This window comes from Sminthopsis crassicaudata, chromosome 4, assembly GCF_048593235.1.
Source record: "Sminthopsis crassicaudata isolate SCR6 chromosome 4, ASM4859323v1, whole genome shotgun sequence".
NCBI lineage: Eukaryota > Metazoa > Chordata > Mammalia > Dasyuromorphia > Dasyuridae > Sminthopsis > Sminthopsis crassicaudata.
Genome location: NC_133620.1, coordinates 48875301 through 48899465, shown reverse-complemented (window position 1 = coordinate 48899465; position 24165 = coordinate 48875301). Strand labels below are relative to the sequence as shown.

Genomic DNA, 24165 nt, shown 5'->3' with positions numbered 1-24165 from the left:
CATGGATGGTGGGAACCACAAAAATATATAGAAAGAACCAATGTTCCAAGAATTTGGGGATAGTGGCCAATAAAGGATCGGAAAACTATTTAAAATGAAGAAAATTTTAAGTTGGGCTACCCTTTCTACTTAACCTCTTGCCTAATCATTGTAGCTTTACAGTGGTCTCAACTCGTCTTTACCACTGATAGATTAATCTTTACAAAACATTGATTTGCATTTTTACCCTAAATTCACCAATGGTCAGTAGTGTCCCTTGTCTACAATCCAAAATCCAACTCTTCAGCCTGGAATTTAAAAGCATTGCAGTCTTGCCCTACTTTATCTCCTCACATTTTTCTCCCATAGTTCCTCTGCATTTATGCTCCAACACAGCAAAATTATTCTACCCACTATCCTGGAACAGGCCATGAATCCTGTCACCATGCCTTTAATCACCTCATAATTCTGATCTAGAATACTCCCTTTACTACTCTTTACTCAAACCCTTTACTCCTTTACTCTGAACCTGAGAATGGACACCTAAATTTAGATCATTTGTTCTTTACTTTGCTAGCTCATTTTACAGGTAAGGAATTGAGGCAAACAGATTTAAATGGTTTGCCCAGGGTCATACAGCTAATAAGTGTTTGGGACCAGATTTGAACTTATGAAAATGAAAATTCCTGATTCCAAGCCCAGTGTGCCACCTAGCTGTTTTCACCTATGACACCCAGCAAATACTTACCTTAACTCTTACTGCTACCTATGGTTTAAGAATGGGCCAAGTGAACTGAATAGCTGCAGATCTCAAACTTAGAGAACATTGTAGGGGAGAGGAGTCAGGCAAAAAAGCAAATACTGTCTTAGATCAAAGTCAAAAAGCAGTTAAAATGGAGCATCCAGTGGAGCAGTAGTGGGTAACTGCTGCTATAGACCATTCCTTTAGAGTCCAGAAGTGGGGATATCTGCTTTGCAGCCCAGGCCATATAAAGCCTACAAAATCATTTGGTCTCGCTCTGCCAAGGCAACCGCAGATGATGATGAATTGAACACTATGTACAACGGCCTCGTATTGCAAATGATGTTATAAATATCCAAATGACCCTTGGCAGAAAAACGATTCCTGACTCCTACTTTAGTCCATTGAGTCCAATCCATATACCAAGGGAATCCCTTGGTATTTCCAACAATTTCCAACAAATAGTCATTTAGCTTTTGCTTCAAGACTTTCAAAGAGGAAAAAACTTATACTTCTTGAGGCAATCCATTCTACTTCTAGTTGTCTCTCAGTATTAGAAAGTGTTTAAGACAAAGTGTCAGAATTTGCAACTTTCAACCATCACTCTTGATTGCTTCTGAGTCAAAATGTATCAAGTCTAATCTCTTCTCCAAATTCATTTTGTGATAAAAAAAAAAAATATATATATATATATATATATATATATATATATATATGGTCTTATTATCTGCAAATTCAAAGCAGAGGAGGGAAATATAAACTAATATTTCTAAGGAGTACTGATATAAATATTTTAATTAAACTAATAGCAATTTATCATAAAAATTATATATTCTGACCAGATTAGATTTATACCAGGAATGCAGGAAAAGTCTATTTTAAGAATGTTAATATTAATTAATAACATTAATAATAATAAGGACTAAATCATATTATTATATCAATAGATGCAGAAAAAAGCCTCCTATGAAATATAATACCCATTTTTTTATTAAAAACACTAAAAAACTTAGAAATAAATGAATCTTTCCTTCATATGATATCAATACAATAGCCATAATTATATGTAAAATAAAGATTTAAAAACATCTGGTAGAAGTTAGGTTTTTAACATCTTATACTATATTCTTAGAAAATTTCCCTTTTTTTTTTTTTTGGATCTTAATACTTACTGTTAATTTTAGCAGAGTTTTACTCAATGACACATAGAGATACAATCATAAAATGTATATGCAAAGTAAAATATTATCTCTTGAATGAGAAGAAACTATGAAAATGTTTCCTTTGAAACATATCATTATTTAATATTCTTCTTGGATAGTTCTAATACATGTCCTAGGAAGAAAAAAATTTATGAAAACTGTTGTCAACTAGCTGATTCTTTATTCTTATTTACCCCAAAAGTACCCCACTCCAAACATGATCTCTCTAACTTAGGTTTTCTCACAAATTTAGAATTCTTTCTATTATGTTCATTCTGTTTCCCGGTCCTCATTAGAAACTGGCTCCTTCTAGATGATCCTGTCTCTCAGACCTTCCCAATGTTAATTATACTTTTGCTTGCAAATTCCAATGCATTACTCCTAGTCGGGCAGTAAGAATATTCTTTGCTTCCATTGCTACTTCTAGATTGTTTCTCTTGTCATTATTAAGCAACCTCTCCTCCTTTTAATTTCACTTTCCCCAAATTTGTCACCCAGTTCATGTTGTGGTTGCCATCATCTTTCCTAATAATTTTACCTCCTTTTTCCAGGAGTTCAGTGACTGGATCATAGTATCATGAAGTACTCCCAATCACAGTCCTTTACTAGGGAACTTGAAAATAGACAGATAATGGCAGAAACTAGGCATGGACCCACATTTAACACCACATACTAAGATAAGATCAAGATTTAGGCATAAAGAATGAGATCATAAATAAATTAGAGTAATATAGGATATCTACCTCTCAGACTTGTGGAGGAAGAAGGAATTTGTGTCCAAAGGAGAACTAGAGATCATTATTGATCACAAAATAGAAAATTTTGATTACATCAAATTAAAAAGTTTCTGCACAAACAAAACTAATGCAAACAAGATTAGAAGGGAAGTAACAAATTGGGAAAACATTTTTACAGTTAAAGGTTCTGATAAAGGCCTCATCTCCAAAATATACAGAGAATTGACTTTAATTTATAAGAAATCAAGCCATTCTCCAATTGAAAAATGGTCAAAGGATATGAACAATTTTCAGATGATGAAATTAAAACTATTTCCACTGGGACACTGATGCATTATTGGTGGAGTTGTGAAAGAATCCAACCATTCTGGAGAGCAATCTGGAATTATGCCCCAAAAGTTATCAAAATGTGCATACCTTTTGACCCAGCAGTGCTACTACTGGGCTTATATCCCAAGGAAATACTAAAGAAGGGAAAGGGACCTGTATGTGCCAAAATGTTTGTGACAGCCCTTTTGTAGTGGCTAGAAACTGGAAAATGAATGGATGTTCATCAATTGGAGAATGGTTGGGTAAATTATGGTATATGAATGTTATGGAATATTATTGTTCTATAAGAAATGACCAACAGGATGAATACAGAGAGGCTTGGAGAGACTTACATCAACTGATGCTGAGTGACACGAGCAGAACTAGGAGATCATTATACACTTCAACAATGATACTGTATGAGGATGTATTCTGATGGAAGTGGATATCTTCAACATAGAGAAGAGCTAATCCAATTCCAATTGATCAGTGATGGACAGAATCAGCTACACCCAGAAAAGGAAAACTGGGAAATGAGTATAAACTGTGAGCATGTTTGTTTGTTTGTTTTTCTTCCCAGATTATTTTTACCTTCCGAATACAATTCTTCCTTTGCAACAACAATAACAACAACAAAATTTGGTTCTGCACATATATATTGTACCAAGCATATACTATAAGATATTTCATATGTATGGGAATGCCTGCCATCTAGGGGAGGGTGTGGAGGAAAGGAGGGGGAAAATTCGTAACAGAAGGGAGTACAAGGGATAATGTAAAAAAAAAATTACTTATGCATATGTACTGTCAAAAACAAGTTATAATTATAAAATTAATTTAAAAAGGAAAAAAAATAGACAGATAATTTCTTCTAATATTCTAACCTCCAAGTTCCTAATTTAGTTTGACTCTTGACCTCTTCCCCTCTATTTCTGATGCAGATATCACTTTTTGTATCCCATTTCCAAGATCAACAGCTCAAAATTATTTTTATCTGAGCATAACATTCTATTGTTCCATTTCTCCCTAACTTCCAGTTTCTCTAGCCCTCAGTATTTTCCCAGACCATCAACTCTATCCTTATAACATTCTACTCTCTTTCCAATTTTTTTAAGTAAAGCTTTTTATTTACAAAACATATACATGGGTAATTTTTCAACAATGACCCTTGCAAAACCTTTTGTTCCAAATTTTTCCCTCCTGCCCCCCACTCCCTCCCCTAGCTGATAGGTAGTCCAAAACATGTTAAATATGTTGAAATACATGTTAAATCCAATATAGGTATACATATTTATAGTTATCTTGCTGCACAAGAAAAATCAGATCAAGAAGGAAGAAAAAGAAAAACTGAGAAAGAAAACAAAATATAAGCAAATAACAACAGAGAGAGTGAGAATGCTATGTTATGTTCCACACTTTGTTCCCACGGTTGTCTCTCTGGGTGTAGATGGTTTTCTTCATCACTGAACAAGTGGAATTGGTTTGAATCATCTCATTGTTGAAGAGAGCCATATCCATCAGAATTGATCATCATCGTATAGTCTTGTTGTTTCTGATAATTTCCAAATGGATACATGATTCAGATATAAAAATTCACATCTTGGGGGCAGCTAGGTGGCACAATGGATAGAGCACTAACCCTGAAGTCAGGAGGACTTGAGTTCAAATTTGGTCTCAGACACTTAATATTTCCAGCTGTGTGACCTAGGCAAATCACTTAACCCCAATTGCCTCAGCAAAACAAATAAATAAATAAATTTACATCTTGGACAAATTAAAGATACTAGGAAGAAATTACCTTTCACATTTATGGATAGGTCAATAATTCATAAACAAACAAGGAATGGAAAGTATAACAAAAGATAAAAAAATGAAAAAGTTTTGGTTATATAAAATTTAAGATATTTTACACAAACAAAAGCAATGTAGCCAAAATGAAAAGAAAAAGAGTTAACTGGGAGAGGAAAATCCTTGCAGCAAATTTCTCTGATAAAGATTCTAATTTTAAGATACACAAAGAATTCATTCAAATCTATCATATAGACAGATAGATGCAGTTTTGAAAGGAAAGAATTCAAGCTATCAAATGTAAAATTATCAAAACAACTAGTAATAAAAATGTGAATTAAAATAATTCTCAGAATCCACTTCACATGCATCATATTGGCAAAGTTTGGTTAAAAGGAACTTGAGGGGCTGTAGATAGACAGACACATTAATGTACTGCTGGTAGAGCTATGAATTGTTCCAGCCACTTTAAAAAGCAACTTGTAGCTATGACACTGAAGTTATTATATTATGCATTTACTCTTTGATGCAGAGATACTATTATTAGACCTATACCCCAAAAAAATCAAAGATAAAAGTATAGCATCAAAACGTATGAAAATATTTATAGCACTTTTGAAATTTTAATACTTGGAACTTTTAATTGACTTGGGACAATTGAAACAATCATTATTTGACTGAAGACTGGTCTAGGCTTTATCCTTTATTTATCCTTGTATTTTTATTAAAGTAATTTTTAATGAAGAAGTTTTAGAATTGAAATTACTATACATTTTATTGATGTCTTTGGTCTTCATATTGTTATTTCCCATCTGCCCTTCAGATTGTGCCCTCTTTTGTAACAAAGAAAATCAAGCTGAAATAACCAAATACAAAAACCTCATCTGACTATATCAAACTTAAATAGAAACAGGCCACATAAGGTCTATGTGTTTCCTACTTTCCCTGCAGCCTCATAATAATGTAGTAAACCATATATTAACATTATCTTGGTTCTTTTATATTTTAATTTATTTTGTTAAATATTTCCCAATTGGATTTTAATTTGGTTGCCCTCAGGAGTGCTGTTAGTCAAGTGCTTAATAGTTCTGATGTATATACACCATTAGGTGTCTTAATAACCTCCATTTTTCTATCATCAAAACAAAAATTGGACAATGACCTCTGGAGAAATCACATGGCAAAGTGGATGGAGGAATGACTTTGGAATCGAGGAAGCCTGAGTTCAAGCCTTGCCTCTTAACATACTAATTGTTAACTTCAGGGAAGTCATTTAACTTTAGTGCTGAGCCTGCTAAGCCTGTAGGAATTAAATGCTTAACTAGATGTGTTGAAGACATTTTCAAATTGGTAATTCTCTGAATTGATGAAATTGAATGCCTAAACACTTTCAGTTCTCCAGGCTTCCTCCTCCTCCTTCACAAAAGGGACTTCTTAGGCATAAAGTGTTTTTTACTATTGAAATGAAAAAAGTCATGAGCTCTGATCTATTGAAAGGGGGGGAGGGTCCTACATGTGTAGCGGTGGAACAAAGAGATAAGCAATTAGTACATTTTGTTTCTTTTCCTTTACCAGTTATGGGAAAGCTTAATCTTAAGAGTCTTAAGAGTCATATAGTAGATAGGTAGTGTTCACAGATCAGCTGAAAACTGCTTTTTTTGTAAAGGAATTTGACCTTATGAGGAGATTGGATATAATATGGGTTGAGACAGAAAAGTTGGTGGGGGAGGAGGCAGGGGAAACTATGAGAGGTCATTTGGGTGTGGTGTTAAATGGCATAAGAGTTAAAGGAAGAATATGATCCAGAAAAAAAAAAAAAAAAAGATTTAAATTTTCACTGACTTTTTCCTTTACAACAAGAATACCTAGTGGAGAATAAAGCTACCTCAAAATGATCCATCATGAAATGCCCAAATTCCTCTACATCCCTGGGAGGCTGTAAGGATAAGAGTAGGGGTCATTTAAAACAAGCAATTTTCACTTTCTTATTTACTTTAAGAATCATGAGTTATCTTTTGCCAAACTTGTACCTCACTATCACTGCCTTTTTCATTTGGGCTCAATCTCCTCATTGACTTGTGTGTGTGTGTGTGTGTGTGTGTGTGTGTGTGTGTGTGTGTGTGTGTGTTGTGCCCTGAAAGCTTTCTTGTGACTATTTTGCACCAGCTCATTAATTATCCCTTCTCAGTAAATGCCTTGTCCAAAAAGGCTAATTAGGCTTGCTGGCCCTAATTGGGAGCACTTCAGGAGGGCCTCAATAGCAATTGTATTAGAAACAGATCAGTGTGAATCCTAGAACCCTAAAAACAATAACAATCAGCTATGATCTGGGAACCCTAAGCCTTAAATTTGAAAGTGAGTTAGGGGAATGATCCCAAAGGTGTTACATATAAGTTATTTTTTTTTAAATGATCTAGTTTAACTAATACCAGCCATGCCTTCTAAAGAGTATTTTCCTCTAGTGTTTTTATTATTTTGTGTGGTGATACTGTTCATAGGCTTTTATCATCCTCCTCTGTAACTGCACATTACCTTGAATTCTAAATTTATGTGGTGTTTGACTTCTATGTGTCTTCACTTGGCAAGAAAATAAAGCATTTGTTTATTCAAGTGATTTACTGGTCTTTTTAGAATTTACTGTAATGACTTTTGTATTGCTTAAACTGTTCTGAGAAATCAGAATAATTGGAATCAATGACTCAAGTTTTAATCATTTCCAATTTTTGACAGCAAACAGCTTATTTAAATAGAGTTCAAACTGCTCTAATTTTCTGCAATTTCTTACCACATTTTTATTTCTTTCTAATTTTGTGTTGATTTTGACCTTTATTCCCATCCATTAATGATTTGATTACCTAAAGGCAGCTGATCCTCACATGGCATAATATTTATAATCAGTTGTGACTTGCCTGTTAAGATATCTTCAATTTCATTTTTTGGTGAGATTGTTTATGCTCACTATGTCCAGCTCCTTTCCCACTATCATCTCAAAGTACTGCTGATACCCAGATGTGATATTCCTAAGTAATTTATAAGTTTTTGCCCTCTTTCTCAGTCTTTGATGATGTTTTTATTCCCTGTTCCCTAATTTCCCATGGAAGACACTAAGCATCAAGTTTTATATTGAACTAGTTTTGAGTATCTTGCCAAGTTCTTCTTGGAATTTCTTTTCTTCATCCTCTGTAGCAGATGTTGAAACATAATTTGCAATTATCTTCAGGGTAGCCTTTTTTTTTTTTTTTACTGTCATCACGATTACTCTTATTGCTTTGGGGTAAACAAGATGAGCAATCTGACCAATTCTATTATTTGCCTCTGAAAAAAAAAGCCAACCTTCCATTAGCTACAATTATTTTGTCTTCTGATTTGTTTTGGATTTTTTCCCCCAAGAATATCACTAATGAGATATAGCTATGATTATTTTATGTTTTCTGATTATTTTGTGTTTTCTTTTTTTGCAAGAATGTCATTGATAAGATTCAATTTCTCTGGGACCATATAGGTTTAGGATAAAAATCTCACATTTTAAGCAATAACAGTAAAATTAATGTTGTTTTTACATGGAGGATGACTATAATAAAATGGCATAGTCATGTAAAAATAATGTCAGAAATACTAAGCTCATAATAAACTGAGCTGATGAGGGAAATTAAAGAAAATTTAAAAATAGATATTCTTTATAGCTATAGTGGAAGAAACAATGAACAAAGAAAAGATAAGACCTTGCTTTGGGATAGGAGAGATAGAGATCATTGATAAGAAAAAGAAGCTAGAACTGTTCAATTTTGATTTTACTTCTATTTTTTCCACCAATGGAATAAAACTTTTTTTTATAATATTATCCCTTGTATTCATTTTTCCAAATTCTCTGGGTGTAGTTCTTCTTTATGTTGAAGATATCCGACTTCCATCAGAATACATCTTCATACAGCATTGAAGTGTACAGCGATCTTCTGCTTCTATTCATTTCACTCAGCATCAGTTGATGTAAGTCTCTCCAAGCCTCTCTGTATTCCTCCTGCTGGTCATTTCTTACAGAGCAATAATGGAATAAAACATTTTTTAAAATATCATCACTAGTCTAAAAGGCCTGGAAAAGAAAGTCTCCCAATTTCTGTATGCTGAAAGCAGAAGAGTGAGGCTGAAAGAGAGGTCCCAGAAGAAAAAAGGAAGAGTCATGGCTGGTGTATTGGAAGAGTCAGAGGCTCATTTCTGCATATTTGGGTGAAGACACTCAGCCAACCACCCCTGCACATGGGCATACTATTTGTTCTTCTTGCCTCAGCAATGAACCCCTTCCCACCTCCTGCTGTCCTGAATGCCAGAATTTCTACCAGCTGGATCCTCAGGCAGATATGGCCCTGCCCCCTGAAGGAGGCATGTGACAATATCAGGGGAAGAAGATTCATTATACAAACTTACCCCTAGAATAAAATGTTTGAAGAGGAAGATTTTACAAGCTCACTTTTGGAAATGCCAAAATCATCTAGCAGGAGGACTCTTTTATTCCAGTAGAACAGTACCATAAGCAAATATTTGTGCATAGATGTTGACATGGGTCTAGATAGTGTTGAATCTATTGTATTTAACAAACTTGTAAAAACAAAGAAACTATACTAAGCTTGAGTTCACCCTTCCTAAAGACAAAAGTCATATTAAATAAAATGTATCATTGAAGTATTGTGAAATAATGTTTGTACTTTTCTTATTGCTATATCTTATAAATAGTCTTTTGCAAAAGCTAATGTTTAAAGTTGTTTTCAATTATTTTTCAAATGACTTTTGACAGTGACTCACTAGTCACATCTGCCAGTTCTTTGCCTGCATGATGATATAGTTCATCTGGGTCAGAGAATTTAAATTTATCAAAGGTAACAAGTTGCTTTCTTATTATCTTCTTACAAATATTGATATCAACATGACATTTTTGTAAATTATTTTTGTTCAGTCATTCATAGTACTGTCCTCAGTACCTTCTAAGGTGGTAGGGATTTATCTTCACCTTAGGTCCCTATGTCTCCACATCTTCCCTTCTCTACATATCTTTCTTCAGGCCTTTAAGACTAGTGATGATATTTTTAAGAATGTTTTATTCCATTGGTGGAAAAAATAGAAGTAAAATCAAAATTGAACAGTTCTAGCTTCTTTTTTTTGTCAATGATCTCTATCTCATCTATCCCCAAGCAAGGTCTTATTTTTTTTTGTTCATATGTTCTTCCATTATAGCTAAAAATAATACTCATTCTTTTCTTTTCTTTTATTTCCCTTATCAGCTTCAGCTTATTATGAGCTTTGTATTTCTGACATTATTTTTACATGACTATGCCAAAGAAGCATGAAAGAATGACTTCTATCTCCCCCTTCAGATTTTTAAAATCCCATTATTCTTCTATTTCCCATACTTTGCCAGAATTCAGTTGAACTCGCTCCAAAAAACACTTCCTAAAAGTGCCTACTATGTTCCAAGAAGCAAAAGTATAGACAGCTGCCCTCAGAAATAGGAAGCTTTGGATTCAAATGTAGCCTCATATATACTGGTTATAAGACATGACACTTGAAGTGTCAGTGTTCTAGGTCTGTAGTGTCAAACTAACAAATAGATCCCTTCCAGCAATATATTGACTTAAAAAGCCCCAAAAGAACATTACCTATGTTGTATTCTATTATCATTTATTTTTTTAAACATTTCCCAATGACGTTTTAATCTGGACCAATTCGATACCTTTTCTCCAGGCAATTCTCTAAGTATCAATTTCAGAGAAGGTACCAATCTATATTGGCAGAGAGGATTTTCTCAGCCCATGTCAGTGAAGTCACAAATTGAGTCCCTATCAGGTATTGTGCCAGGATTACAAAGACAAGACAGAATTTATATTCTATTGGGGAAATAGAACAAGGATATAAGTAAGCAAATAAAGTATATTTAAGGTAATTTCAGGCAGGAAGAGAGAGTGGCATTAGTCTAAGGAGCTTTCCAACTCCTCATACTAGTATGAGTACCTTATACTAGTAAAATGTTTAACAATCAATTTTCCCAAGGGAAAAAACGTATACATGATATGCTTTTAAGTTTAGTTTGCGTTAATAGCATTTTCTCCATCACTTTCTTAAGTTTAGACAATCAACAAAACAATAAGTCAAGTTCTGATTTGTAGATGTGCTGATTTCTGATGTACACTGAAAATTTAGCAATTGGCTTTTAGGAGGTCCATTCTGCTGGCTTCAAGTATATCTCTTAAATCCAGCTAGATAAATAAAACTAGATCAATCAATTGATTGACAGACAGCTATATGCATGTATATATATATACATATATATACATATAGATATTAAATTTATCTATCTATATTTACGTATACATATCTATCTATTGGTAGATAGACAGGAGATAGATCGATATTCATCTATCTATATATACTTATCTATGGATCTGTCAATCTCTGACGACCCATATCTATTTGAAGACATGAACCTTAGCATTCAGATAGAGCACAATCTTAAAAGAATAGTGATCCTCTCAAGTAATTCAAAGTTGAAGAGAGATATCTTGGTCTTTCTGGAAAAGGGAAAAGGAGAAGAGAGGGCAGGGGATGGAGAGAAATCTCAGAAGTGGGAAGGGGGTTGTGATGGGAATTCTGCTTGCCCTCTGTGATCAGGAGATAGGTGGTGTTTACCACCCTCCCCCTTATCTTCATAGCTCTCCTTTCTCACTTCCTCCTGTACCACCTGCCTTCTCCCCAGAGCTGTTTCCACCTCCAACAATGACAGCAGCCCCCTCCACACAGCCCCAGGGGGGGAGCCAGATGATCTTGAGCTGTGAGACAAAGCTGAGGCCCCAGAGATCAGTCTCTCTGCTTCACTTCTCCTTCTACAAGAATGGCAGGATGGTTTGGGCCAAAGAGAGGTCCTCAAAATACAGGACCCCAGGAATGCAGCTGGGAGACTCTGGGTCATACTGGTGTGAGGAAGTCACAGATGACGGCCATATTCAGAAACACAGTCTCAATCCTTCTATTTTTTCCACCAATGAGGATGGCTTTCGTACTAGGAATGACAGAACAAAAATTATGTACAAAAATGTCGTGTTGATATCCACATTTGTAAGAAGATAATAAGAAAGCAACTAGTTACCTTTGATAAATTAAAATTCCCTGACTCGGATGAACTACATCATCATGCAGGCAAAGAACTGGCAGATGTGTCAAGAGTCGTTTGAAAATTAATTGAAAACAACTTAAACATTAGCTTTTGCAAAAGACTATTTATAAGATATAGCAAGAAGAAAAGTACAAACATTATTTCACAATACTTCAATGATACATTTTATTTAATATGACTTTTGTCTTTAGGAAGGGTGAACTCAAGCTTAGTATAGTTTCTTTGTTTTTACAAGTTTGTTAAATACAATAGATTCAACACTATCTAGACCCATGTCAACATCTATGCACAAATATTTGCTTATGGTACTGTTCTACTGGAATAAAAGAGTCCTCCTGCTAGATGATTTTGGCATTTCCAAAAGTGAGCTTGTAAAATCTTCCTCTTCAAACATTTTATTCTAGGGGTAAGTTTGTATAATGAATCTTCTTCCCCTGATATTGTCACACGCCTCCTTCAGGGGGCAGGGCCATATCTGCCTGAGGATCCAGCTGGTAGAAATTCTGGCATTCAGGACAGCAGGAGGTGGGAAGGGGTTCATTGCTGAGGCAAGAAGAACAAATAGTATGCCCATGTGCAGGGGTGGTTGGCTGAGTGTCTTCACCCAAATAATGCAGAAATGAGCCTCTGACTCTTCCAATACACCAGCCATGACTCTTCCTTTTTTCTTCTGGGACCTCTCTTTCAGCCTCACTCTTCTGCTTTCAGCATACAGAAATTCTGAGACTTTCTTTTCCAGGCCTTTTATATACCTCTAAAAAGAACACTGAAGTCCCTCCTTCCTTCAATGTGAATTCTCCTAGCCTTCCTTTGACGCTGAGACTTGTCCACACTTAGGATTGTTCTTAAATGGGAGGCTCTAAGGTATTTAGCCCCTGCTTGTGCTTTTATTGGCTCCTTTATTTCCACTTCAAAGTTTCTACTTGGCTCTGGCCTTTTCATCTAGAATGCTTTAGGAGTTCTCCATTCCATCAAAAAGTCCATTTTTATACTTGTAGGATTGTGCTTCTAGGTGATGTGGGGTTAGGTGGTGCAATGGATAGAACATCCAGCTCGATTGCTCCTTCTCAGCCTCCTTGCTAGATTTTTAACCAGATTAGTCCCTGTGATTTCAGTTCTTCCTCATATTTTTGTCCTGAATCCTCTCCTCTTCTCTTAACTAAGCATTGTTTCTACTATCCCATCTGATACATCATCTCCCCTACTACTGGGGTAAGTCCAGGAGGTCAATACTTGCTCTTCAAGGCATTGGTTCTGGGCTGGTTGTAAAATCTGACCTGGACTCCAAATGCTAGAGGCTCACTGTCCTGACATCTCCAAACATGCTATGTGGGAAAAAGAGAGAGGAAGGAAGTCATCCCCAGTGTGGTAGGTCATCTTGCACATAGAACTACCCAATGGCACTGCTTTGACTAAAGATTTCCAAATATCTTTTCAAGCTCCATGATTGATTTGGCTCATAATGCCTATTCCTGAAAAGCCAAAACCCTAGGATTTCCAAAGGACCATGTAGATACACAAACCAATATTGAGGGCAGACAGTGAAGATGGATTAAGAAGATTCACTTTAGCAGAGGAAAATAATCTCCCAAATCCTTATTAGGGGCAGGGGGATGGATGAGGTCTCATGGGTTAATAGTAAAGACTCAGAAACAATGTGGACATAAAAGCAAATGCATGTTTATTACCAGTACCTTCTAAGGTGGTAGGGATTTATCTTCACCTTAGGTCCCTATGTCTCCACATCTTCCCTTCTCTACATATCTTTTTTCTGACCTTTAAGACTAGTGATTGTTAGGATTCTTACAAGGTGCTAAGTCACTGGAATGGATATAATTATCTAATTTAGCATGGTACTTAACAATTCTCTAGTTCAGTAATGTATTTACTAGAATTACATGAGATTCACACCTTTAAGAGAGCATACTTTCAAGGAGCTCCCACAAGCCAAAGGAGTACTCACAAATCCACTCTTGGAGGCGGAGTCTGATTCCCACACATAGGAGATTCAGAGTCAAGAGTGGTGCTGGCTGGAGACATTGGGAAGATGAGAGCGTGGAGACTCTTGGACAAGAGCTCTCAGGAACCAAAGAGAGAGGAAGGCCTCCAGAAAGCTAGCCGAGCCCCAAGTTAAGGAGACAAGACTTGAAGGAAAAAATAAAGGATCTGGAGATAGGATTTGGAAAGAGACAGTAAAGGAATTTAACTCCTGGCTGCATTTTGGGATTATTAAGCTGAACTGAAAGGAAGGCTGCCTCCAGAAGCTCCCCAAGAAAACCTGCTCCAAGAGAACGATTACAATCTAGAGAAACAGAACATTACAAGTGATGATATTTTTAAAAATCCTTGAGCTATGGAGTCTAAATGCTGCCCAGAAATTTAACTCAAATCTCACCTTCTTCAGGCTTCCATTGGCTAAGTTAACAATATACATCCTTAAGCCCTTATATCTTATGTATTTTAAATCATGCTTTTGAAGGTGTTATTTTGAGGCATCTCTCTATGTGAATCTCATCTGTCTCATCTATGAGACAGCTCCCTGAGAGGAGAGAGTGGGCATCTTCCCAGTGTCCAGGAGAGAGCTCTGAACCCAATAGATCCCTAGTTAATGATGCTAGGCCTGACTACCTGAACCTACCGAGATTTACTGTACAGGTATATTAAGAAAGTTGGTTCAGACAATGGTTCTGAGAACTTCATCAGCCTTTCTCTGTAGCACATGGAAAAGAACATTGATCTTGGAATCTGAAGACATGGAACTGAATCCTGCCTCTTCCATTTAATAGTTGTGCAACCTGAAGAAAGTTATTTAGCTTCTCCATTGCTTCATGTTCCCTCCTGTCTTGAAACCTATAATCCTCTTCTAAACTGCCTGTGAGGAGCTGATAAAAACCAACAGAAATGTCTGGGTTAATGTTTATAAGACTGATCCATTCTACTACTGTTACAAAGATGTCTTGGAGGGAAGGCTTCTTAAGGACTCAAATGCAACTATTTTGTGATAGAATCAGATGGTCTGGAGAAGTCTAATATTTCTGGATGACTTTCTCAGGGCATCTTGAGTGTGTGACATAAGGGAAGTCTTGGATGATGAATGGGCTATGCTGTTAGCTACCTGAGGTCTTCAGTACAGAGAACATTGAAAGTTCGATGCTGATTAATGAATCACATCTTTGTCAGTGTCATCTGGGTAACTTAATACTTTCTGAGCTCTCTTCTCTCTGCATATACCTGTATCAGACAGAGGTTATAACATCTGAGCAGTGAAAGGTCTGACAATATTATCTGAAACGCTTCCATTCAAACTATAGTCATTGACATGCGAACCAATATGTCCAGAAAAGTCTGGTTATCTTCATAGTCATCTGGTGGCCCTTGTGTCTCATGTGGAATGAAGGGAGGTGCTCAGTAAGAGTCTTCCCCAGGACTCTCTTGCCATATCATCCCAGAATTAAAAGAATGCATTTCATGCTACTCAAGCACACACAAAAAAATTGACCAAATGTTCCCACTCAGAATTGTGAAAAATCATGAATAGGAACAAAGACCCAATAAAACCCAGATCCTATTATAAGAATGAGAGTCAGCCTCGAGCTTATTCCCTCTGTGGACCCTTAGAAGTTCCTGGAGCCCCATGGGCTTTGGGATCTATACCTTCAGCTGTTCCTGAAGCTCTGGATTTAAGATAGTCAAAGAACTCTCTGAGTTCTAGAACCAAGTGACCTAGCAGGGTTCTCACATTTTGCATGTCACTGATCAGGATTTGCATCTGGTAGTTCAGGTGAGGATCTTGCATCTTTAGGGAAGGGTTGGAACATGAATCATCGGAAGGCTGGCTCCCTGAAGAAGGGGAACTGTACCGAGGAGGGCTTCGAGGATCTGGAGGAGCCGGTTTGGGAGCTGCTGGCTTTTCAGGACCTGGATTTGAAATAAATGAAGCTGTTGTTCTGGCAGGTCTTCTTGAAGTAGAATCTGTTAGAAGATACAAAGTAGAACTCAGGTCACAGTGTTGCAGACTACCAGAAAGTTGGTGCAGTTTATCTCTGGATCAAAAACTGTTGACTGTTCCTAATCACCCTGATGAGCACATCAGCCTCTAATCCTAGAGAGGTTATCTATTGCCAACTTATAGAAACAGAGCTAGCTCAGGCTTCTGGACCATATTGGTCCTCATACTGCAGAGCTGGTGTCTGTCAGAAGGGAAAGAAAAGGGGCTGATTGGGATCTCTGCCTAGAAGAGATGTCCTTATGGGTATTTATTCTTCAAAGTTGTGTTTATCTTTGAGAGTGTCCTGCAATGGACTCTATTGAAAGATGCTAAAGATCTTTAAACAGAAGTTGGGCAGTATTAATACTATATTGCAGGTCAGTGACAACTTTATTTTTGAGGATAGGGAACCTCTATTCTCTCAGGTTAGTCTATGCTAGTTATTGTGAGACCCTGATTTATGGTGGAAAAATGATCCAGTGGAACTGCCATTCCAGATTTCCTGAGCTCTATCCTTCCTATATTCTTTATTCCTTCCCTAACACACACACACACACACACACACACACACACACACACACACACACACTCATGCACACATATACAGAGAGTACCATAATTATGAGAGATAAGAAAGGGCTAGGGCCATCTAGGGCATAACTGAGTATATTGATGAAATGGAAGCAATATTTGAAGACAATTCTTCTAATTTTATTTTCATCCAAGCTGCTGTGCACTTTGGAAACCACCATAAAAATCTAGGACAAGAAGAATTTTGAATTACACCTTGAATCTGAAGGGAACTGGCTAGCAGGAAGAATTTGAGGTGAGGAAGGGGATAGGTGTTTTCTTTTTGTTTGGATCAACAATGACTATACCTCTCTGACCACAATTTATGCTGGGGGAAGAGATGGAAGTTGGAAAAGTCTACAACTTTATTGCATTATTGTTCAGTAATGTCCAACACTTTGAGACTCCATTTAGGATTTTCTTGACAAATCCTGGAATGGATTGCTATTTCCTTCTCCAGCTTATTTTATAGATAAAGAAACTGAGACAAACAGAATTAAGTGACTTGCCCATGATTATACAGATAATAAATGTCTAAGGCCAGATTTGAACTCAGGAAGATGAGTCTTCTTGCCTGTAGGTTTGGTGCTTCATCTGCTTCAGCATCTTCACCCCATTAATTACATAGGTTGTATTAATCAGTTCTCAGTACTTTTAAAGACTAGAAACTGAAGACCCCTAGAAAAAAGTTTATAGCAATTTGATTTAAATTACACCCTAGTTGTCTCAGAGATTTAGTCTTTCTGGATTTAAACTACATCAATAAAACAGTTTTTGTCTTTGTTTTTTGCTTTGTTTTGTTTTACTTTATTAAGGAGATGTTCATGGGGACCAGCCTTTTTGAGTCCCTAGATTTGTCAGAGGTTGGACTCCTTGGATGGTCAGAGAACCATAGGCTGATCCTTGCCTTTGTGGTCTCTGCAGTTGTGGCCATAACCATAGCCTTAGCAATTGCAGAAGTCCCCAAGCAAGATGGCTTTCAGTCTTCTTTACTCATTAGCTATGAGTGATTTCTTGAACAGTGAGACTGGACTGGAGTGGGGAATATTAAGGAAGACATACAAGAGAGTTTTCTTTGACTTTCTCCCCATCACAGGTTACTGAATCTGGATAAATGAAGTTCTCTAGAGCTTTCTACCTTCCTCTTTTCCTTCTCTTGTATAGCCAGTTTCCCCCCGGGGAGTGTGTGTACCTTGGGAATCAGACCTATTCCCTCCCTTCCACTCCTGGTCCCCCGCACACTCACTCTGCACCTGAATCTCAAGTTTGAGACTGTGTTTCCGAATATGGCCGTCCTCTGTGGCTGCCTCACACCAGTATGACCCAGAGTCTCCCAGCTGCATTCCTGGGGTCCTGTATTTTGAGGACCTCTCTTTGGCCCGAATCATCTTGCCATCCTTGTAGAAGGAGAAGTGAAGCTCAGAGACTGATCTCTGGGGGCTCAGCTTTGTCTCACAGTTCAAGGTCATCTGGCTCCCCTCCTGGGGCTTTGTGGAGGGGCTTGCTGTCATTGTTGGAGGTGGAAACAGCTCTGGGGAGAAGGCAGGTGGTACAGGAGGAAGTGAGAAAGGAGAGCTATGAAGATTGGGGGGGGGGGGTTAAACACTACCCATCCCCTGATCACAGAGGGCAAGCAGAATTCTCATCACACCCCCTCCTCACTTCTGAGATTTCTCCCCATCCCCTGACCTCTCTTCTCCTTTTCCCTCTTCCAGAAAGACCAAGATAGCTCTCTTCAACTTTGAATTACTTGATAGGATCACTATTCTTTTAAGATTGTGCTCTATCTGAATACTAAGGTTCATCTTCAAATAGATATGGGTCATCAGAGATAGACAGATCCATAGATAAGTATATATTGATAGATGAATATCGATCTATCTCCTTTCTACCAATAGATATATATGTATATATAAATATAGATAAATTTAATATCTATATGTATGTATGTATGTGTATATATAAGTGTATATATCTGTCTATAGTTTTATTTATCTAGCTGGATTTAATAGATAATACTTAAAGCCAGCAGAATGGGACTCCTAAAAGCCAATTGCTAAATTTTCAGTGTACATCAGAAATCAGCACATCTACAAATCAGAACTTGACTTATTGTTTCGTTGATTGTCTAAACTTAAGAAAGTGATGGAGAAAATGCTATTAATGCAAACTAAACTTAAAAGTATATCATGTATACATTTTTCCCTTGGGAAAATTGATTGTTAAACATTTTACTAGTATAAGGTACTCATACTAGTATGAAGAGTTGGAAAGCTCCTTAGACTAATGCCACTCTCTTTCTGCCTGAAATTACCTTAAATATACTTTATTTGCTTACTTATATCCTTGTTCTATTTCCCCAATAGAATATAAATTCTGTCTTGTCTTTGTAATCCTGGCACAATACCTGATAGGGACTCAATTTGTGACTTCATTGACATGGGCTGAGAAAATCCTCTCTGCCAATATAGATTGGTACCTTCTCTGAAATTGATACTTAGAGAATTGCCTGGAGAAAAGGTATCGAATTGGTCCAGATTAAAACGTCATTGGGAAATGTTTAACAAAATAAATGATAATAGAATACAACATAGGTAATGTTCTTTTGGGGCTTTTTAAGTCAATATATTGCTGGAAGGGATCTATTTGTTAGTTTGACACTACAGACCTAGAACACTGACACTTCAAGTGTCATGTCTTATAACCAGTATATATGAGGCTAGACTTGAATCCAAAGCTTTCTATTTCTGAGGGCAGCTGTCTATACTTTTGCTTCTTGGAACATAGTAGGCACTTTTAGGAAGTGTTTTTTGGAGCGAGTTCAACTGAATTCTGGCAAAGTATGGGAAATAGAAGAATAATGGGATTTTTAAAATCTGAAGGGGGAGATAGAGAGATGTTATTCTTTCATGCTTCTTTAGCAAATGTCTTCTGCAAGTTTATTGTTTAGGAGTCCAGCCGCTCCTGAACCTGGCCACAGACCCTATCAACACTCCCTATGAATTAGAAGAGACTGGGTGGATGGGTGATGTTGCAAATTTAAACATCTATATGGGGATTAAAATATATAGAATATATTTCAATAGAAATGTGCATGAAACTCCTTAGTTAATCTCAAACTGTTCTACAAATGTAAATTCTTGGTTAAATGACCTCAACTTCAGCCCATGGACCATAAGTCTCAGATGCTAGAGAGTGCATTTTACCAAACTTTACTCTGGTGGCTCATCATTGGACACTGACATAGCTTCCATTTATCCCTCCATCCCCCAACTCCAGCCTGAGTCACTGGTTCCCTAACAGAGGCTTTCCTTCACAGCACCAGAACCTCCCTGATCCCCTCCGCTCACACCTTGTACTCTAAGGAATACAGGAACTGCCTTCTTGGCTCCAGGGCCAGGTCTCTTGAAGATTCCACTGCAGTGATAGTGACCACTGTCCACCGTTTGAACCATGTCAATAGAGAGCACTGTGTCAGGTCCAGGGGGGGCCAAGGCCAAGCTATCTCTGTAGAAGGTGACCTGGGATAGAGGCCATGCCCCCCAGGCCAGGCAGTGAAGGATCATAGGTTCTCCCTCAAACACCGGCTGGACCGGAACTTGTAGTATCAGCCAATCTGCAGTCCAAGATAGGGGGAGTCACCTCATTGCTTCAGGATGATACCCCTCCTCTCTATCTCTATCTCTGTATTCCCTCCTCTATCTATCTCTATCACTTTCCCAGCCTTGGCTCCCTAACTTTCTCTTTGAGGTTTCCAGCTCCTTAGGCCCCTTGGCATATGGGGATGGGCTAACCCCCTGCAGTGCTAGATGCTTCCTGAGTTGTGGAGGAAGTTAGAGAAGGGGGAGATGAAGAGGCTATTGTGTTGCTAGGGGCAGTTTCCTGAACACAGGAAGACAATCTAAATGAGCTGTAGCAACAGAGGTAATGGAATTAACAGGAATGAGCAACACAGAGAGCCCTCCTACCCAGTAACTGGCATCCAGAAGAGTATGGTCCCCAAATGTCCCCTCACATGCTACATCTCTCCCCATACTTCCACCAGCCCATCTCCACGGCCATTCCCTCAGCACCATTTGGCTGCCATGGCCTAAGAGATGTCCAACTTCTTACCTTAATGGTCAATTTTCCCCCTTTCCACTGAATCTTGTAAAATATTTTCAGAGCCAGAGCCTCCAGTTAGTGTTGGGTAAAACCTGGCCAGGACAGTACACCCTAACACTCTGAGGGATAGAGAGAAGGCTAATCTGGTGATTTTTGATGTGGGACATGGGAAAGGCAGGAGAGGAAAAAAAACTGGGTTAGTGGATCCCAAGGTTGAGCTGGAACAAGTTTGGGAAGGGAGGTGAGGTCTGAGGTTTATACTGGGATTGAGAGAGGGCTTTGACTGAAACTAGGAAGGATCCTAAGCATGGTGACATGTAGAGAGATGGAACTCTGAATTGGAGTAAGAACCTCACTTACCATATGATACAATCAAGCGTAAGGGATTGCTGAAAGCATAGCCCTTGAATTTTTCATAGGAGTATTCCTCTGATTTTGGCTCAGAGGTCTGGCTGACACGAGAGCTGAAGCTTGACGTCCTGAAGTCCTCTTTATCATGGCTGCTGACACTCCCGGGAGGTGATCCCTCCTCATAATGCAGGGTTGTTGGTTGTCTCTGGAACACTGAAGCACAAGGTTGTAAAGGGCTAGAACTGAGCGGATGTACTTGACCTAGATGCAAGGTAATCCAGCACTTAGGGCTAATTACCAATTGGACAATTCTCTATTAACATGTTTGGAGCATGACCCTACTCAACTTGATGCTGGCTCGATCTGTGGTATGGTGAGAGAAGGGAGGAGAGATCAGCAGGTGCAATAGGAGGAGGAGGATTCATTCTTTGGCAGTAGAGAGAGAAGAAGGAGGTGTAGAGATTCCTATATCAAATTCCCTGAGAGCAACCCCAAAAGACCAAGAATAAAGACGTTTGCTTATCCTGACTCCTGCTGGTTCTAAGATATCCAGGATCTCAACACAAGGTGATCCAAGAGGACAGTTTGGACTTTGGGATAGTAGAATGTGTCCCTAGAGAAATGTAACCCTTCCTACCCTCATCTGTCTCTCCACCCCTCACTCAGAAAATGACCACTTTCAAGGAAAATCTTCCTTCAATAATTTCTTGACTCATTTGAAATGCTTTTCTAAGACACTGCAGAATGGAAAAGGATGAGCGGCACAGAGGGCAATAGTGAACTCACCAACTCGACTGCCAGCTGTTCCTGTAAGAAATCAGAGATTGGTGGGATGAGGGCTAGAGAAGCTATGGCATGTCTAAAGTCACCAAGATTCTAACCCAGGTCCTCTCAGTCCAAACCCAACCTTCTCCACTACACCAAAGGGAATTAAGATTAGTCTAGATTAAACTCTGGGATTCTAATTCTATGAGGGAACGAGATGAGGTTTCCTCTATTCTGTTGCTGGTTTTGCTCCTCTCTCTTTGCTTCCCAGAAGACGTTACCTTCCCCTATAATCTTAAATTCTTTTCCCCATTGAAGGCTGCCACCACTTGACTCTGACCTTCACCTCCCATTGTCTTCTCTCCAGTCCAGTATCTATCAAGCATCTCTTTCTAGGTGACCCCTAGGATTTCTAAGGTGATGCTATCTCAGAATTTCTAAGGTAATGTAAATCTTTGTCTTCAGTCTATCCATTTGCCTCCCATCCTTACTGGTCATTGCAAAAGCCACTTTCCACCTTATGCAAAATTCAAGATTACTTTCCCACACTTACTCTGCTTTTTAGTCCATAAAGGTTCTCCTGTTCTCTCCCTCCCTCCTCCCTCCCCCCCTCTCTCTCCCTCCCCCCTGTCTCTCTCTGTCTCTCTCTCTGTCTCTCTCCACCCATCTCTTTCCCTCTACCACCTCTCTCAAATACCCTCTTACTATAACAAGTGCTCTCTTCCCCTTGTTTCTAATACACACACAACCCATTCATAAGCCCATACCTCGGTCCCATCTTCTCCATTCAGCTCAATTTCCATCTATCCCAAATCCTCCATATGTAATTATATCCTACATTTAAATACTGATCTAGTGCCTCTCCTATTACTTCTACAATCAAATTATAGGCACTCCAATTTGTCATTTAAATTCCTCAACAACTTGATCTCAACCTAACCTTCCAGTCATTAGAGTTCTTCACACATGCTTCGGTCTGGCCAAACTGTTACTCCATCTTCCACCTCTGTGCCTTTGCCCTTTCTGCCCTCCATGCCTGGAATGCACTTGCTCCTCCTCTCTTCTTAGTATCCAAAGATTCCTCTAAGACTCAGTGAAGCTTCATCTTGAAGCACCGCCTTGGTTACCTTCTTGGTCCTTCTAAGTCCTAGTACCTACCCTCCTTAATCAAATCATGGTGAATTTATTGTTGTTATATTCAGTGTACACTTACTTAGATATAATTGCCTCTTTCGGTTTAATATAAATTCCTTTCTGTTTTTGTAGATCCATCACCAGCATTATGTCTGACCCATTGTAAGTGCTTAATAAATGCTTGTTAATTGGTTAATCTAATCAGATCTCTTTTCTGTCTTCTTTAACTCTTTTCATATAACCAAAAACTAATCTTCACCATTAAAGACCTTATCCTGATCCCTTCCCTCAGCAACATCTGTCATTTCAACTTATTCCAGGTCTTTTATACTCAGGCCTGTGCCTGTATTCCTTGCAAGACATTCTGGGTAACTTCCCACAGTTTTTTTCCATTAAATTTCCTGACAAGCTATTCAAATCTCTCCTGAATACTCACTTATTTCAGAAATCAATTCTGAGCATTAATAGGTAACAGTATTAAAGTGATAAAGTCAATATAAACCCCCATTCCTTCCTCCCTTCCTTCCTTCCTTCTTTCCTTCCTCCTTTCCTTCCTTCCTTCTTTCCTTCCTCCCTTCCTCCCTCTCTCCCTCCCTTCCTTCCTCCCTCTTTTCCTATTCTTTTAAGATTGTGGTCTATCTGAGTAGCACAGATTATAGGGATACATTAATTTGTGCCAATCTTTTTTTTCACCCATAGACAGATGTACATTTAGAAATTTAGAATTTAGCCAGGCACCAAGACAATAAGCACACACAAATGCTCAAACCCACTTCTTACCTAGAAGCAGCAGAGCTGCCCATAGTCTCACAGGAGAGAGGATAGGAGCCCAGGGAGCTAAGTCCCACAACAGCATCCTGGTGAATATCTGGATTTCTTGCTACTTTGAACTTATTGATAGAGGTCAACATGAAACCTTTGAAATTAGAAAAGAGGAACTCAACATAACTGCCTCTCTACTTTATCTCGGGGTTATTTCCAACTCGTTTGCATGTTTTCGTTCAGCCTACATCCCCATCATCTCCAGACTTGATTATTAAAGGTAATTCGGGATCTCAGAAGCATTTCCCGCATCTGCTTCATTTGTTAAGAGCCTATTCACAGCTATGATTATCTGATAACTCCAGCCCTGGGAGAAAGAGTAGTGCACGGATTGTCCCATTTTACAGATGGAGAAACTCCAAGAGAAGGGAAATGATTTATACTGGAGCACACACAGGAAAAACTCAGGTGTTCTGAACTCAGCCTCATTTGTTACCCAGAAATAACAAAATTCCCAAGCAGTATGGAGAAGTGAAGAAACAAATTCCAGGTTTGTCCTGATCAGCCCCACTGAT

The 24165-nt window shown here is 38.1% G+C and overlaps 1 protein-coding gene across 1 annotated transcript; it reads right to left on the bottom strand.

The window, feature by feature from the left end:
- Positions 1-13581: 13581 nt before the first annotated feature.
- FCRLA (Fc receptor like A) lies at positions 13582-23738 on the bottom strand. Its single transcript, XM_074266441.1, has 6 exons — positions 23609-23738; positions 21716-21736; positions 20939-21142; positions 19827-20090; positions 17721-18005; positions 13582-15888 (listed from the first exon to the last, which is right to left on the bottom strand). The coding sequence occupies exons 1-6, from the start codon at positions 23682-23684 to the stop codon at positions 15512-15514; spliced, it is 1227 nt and encodes a 408-aa protein (XP_074122542.1). The 5' UTR covers positions 23685-23738; the 3' UTR covers positions 13582-15511.
- Positions 23739-24165: the final 427 nt, after the last annotated feature.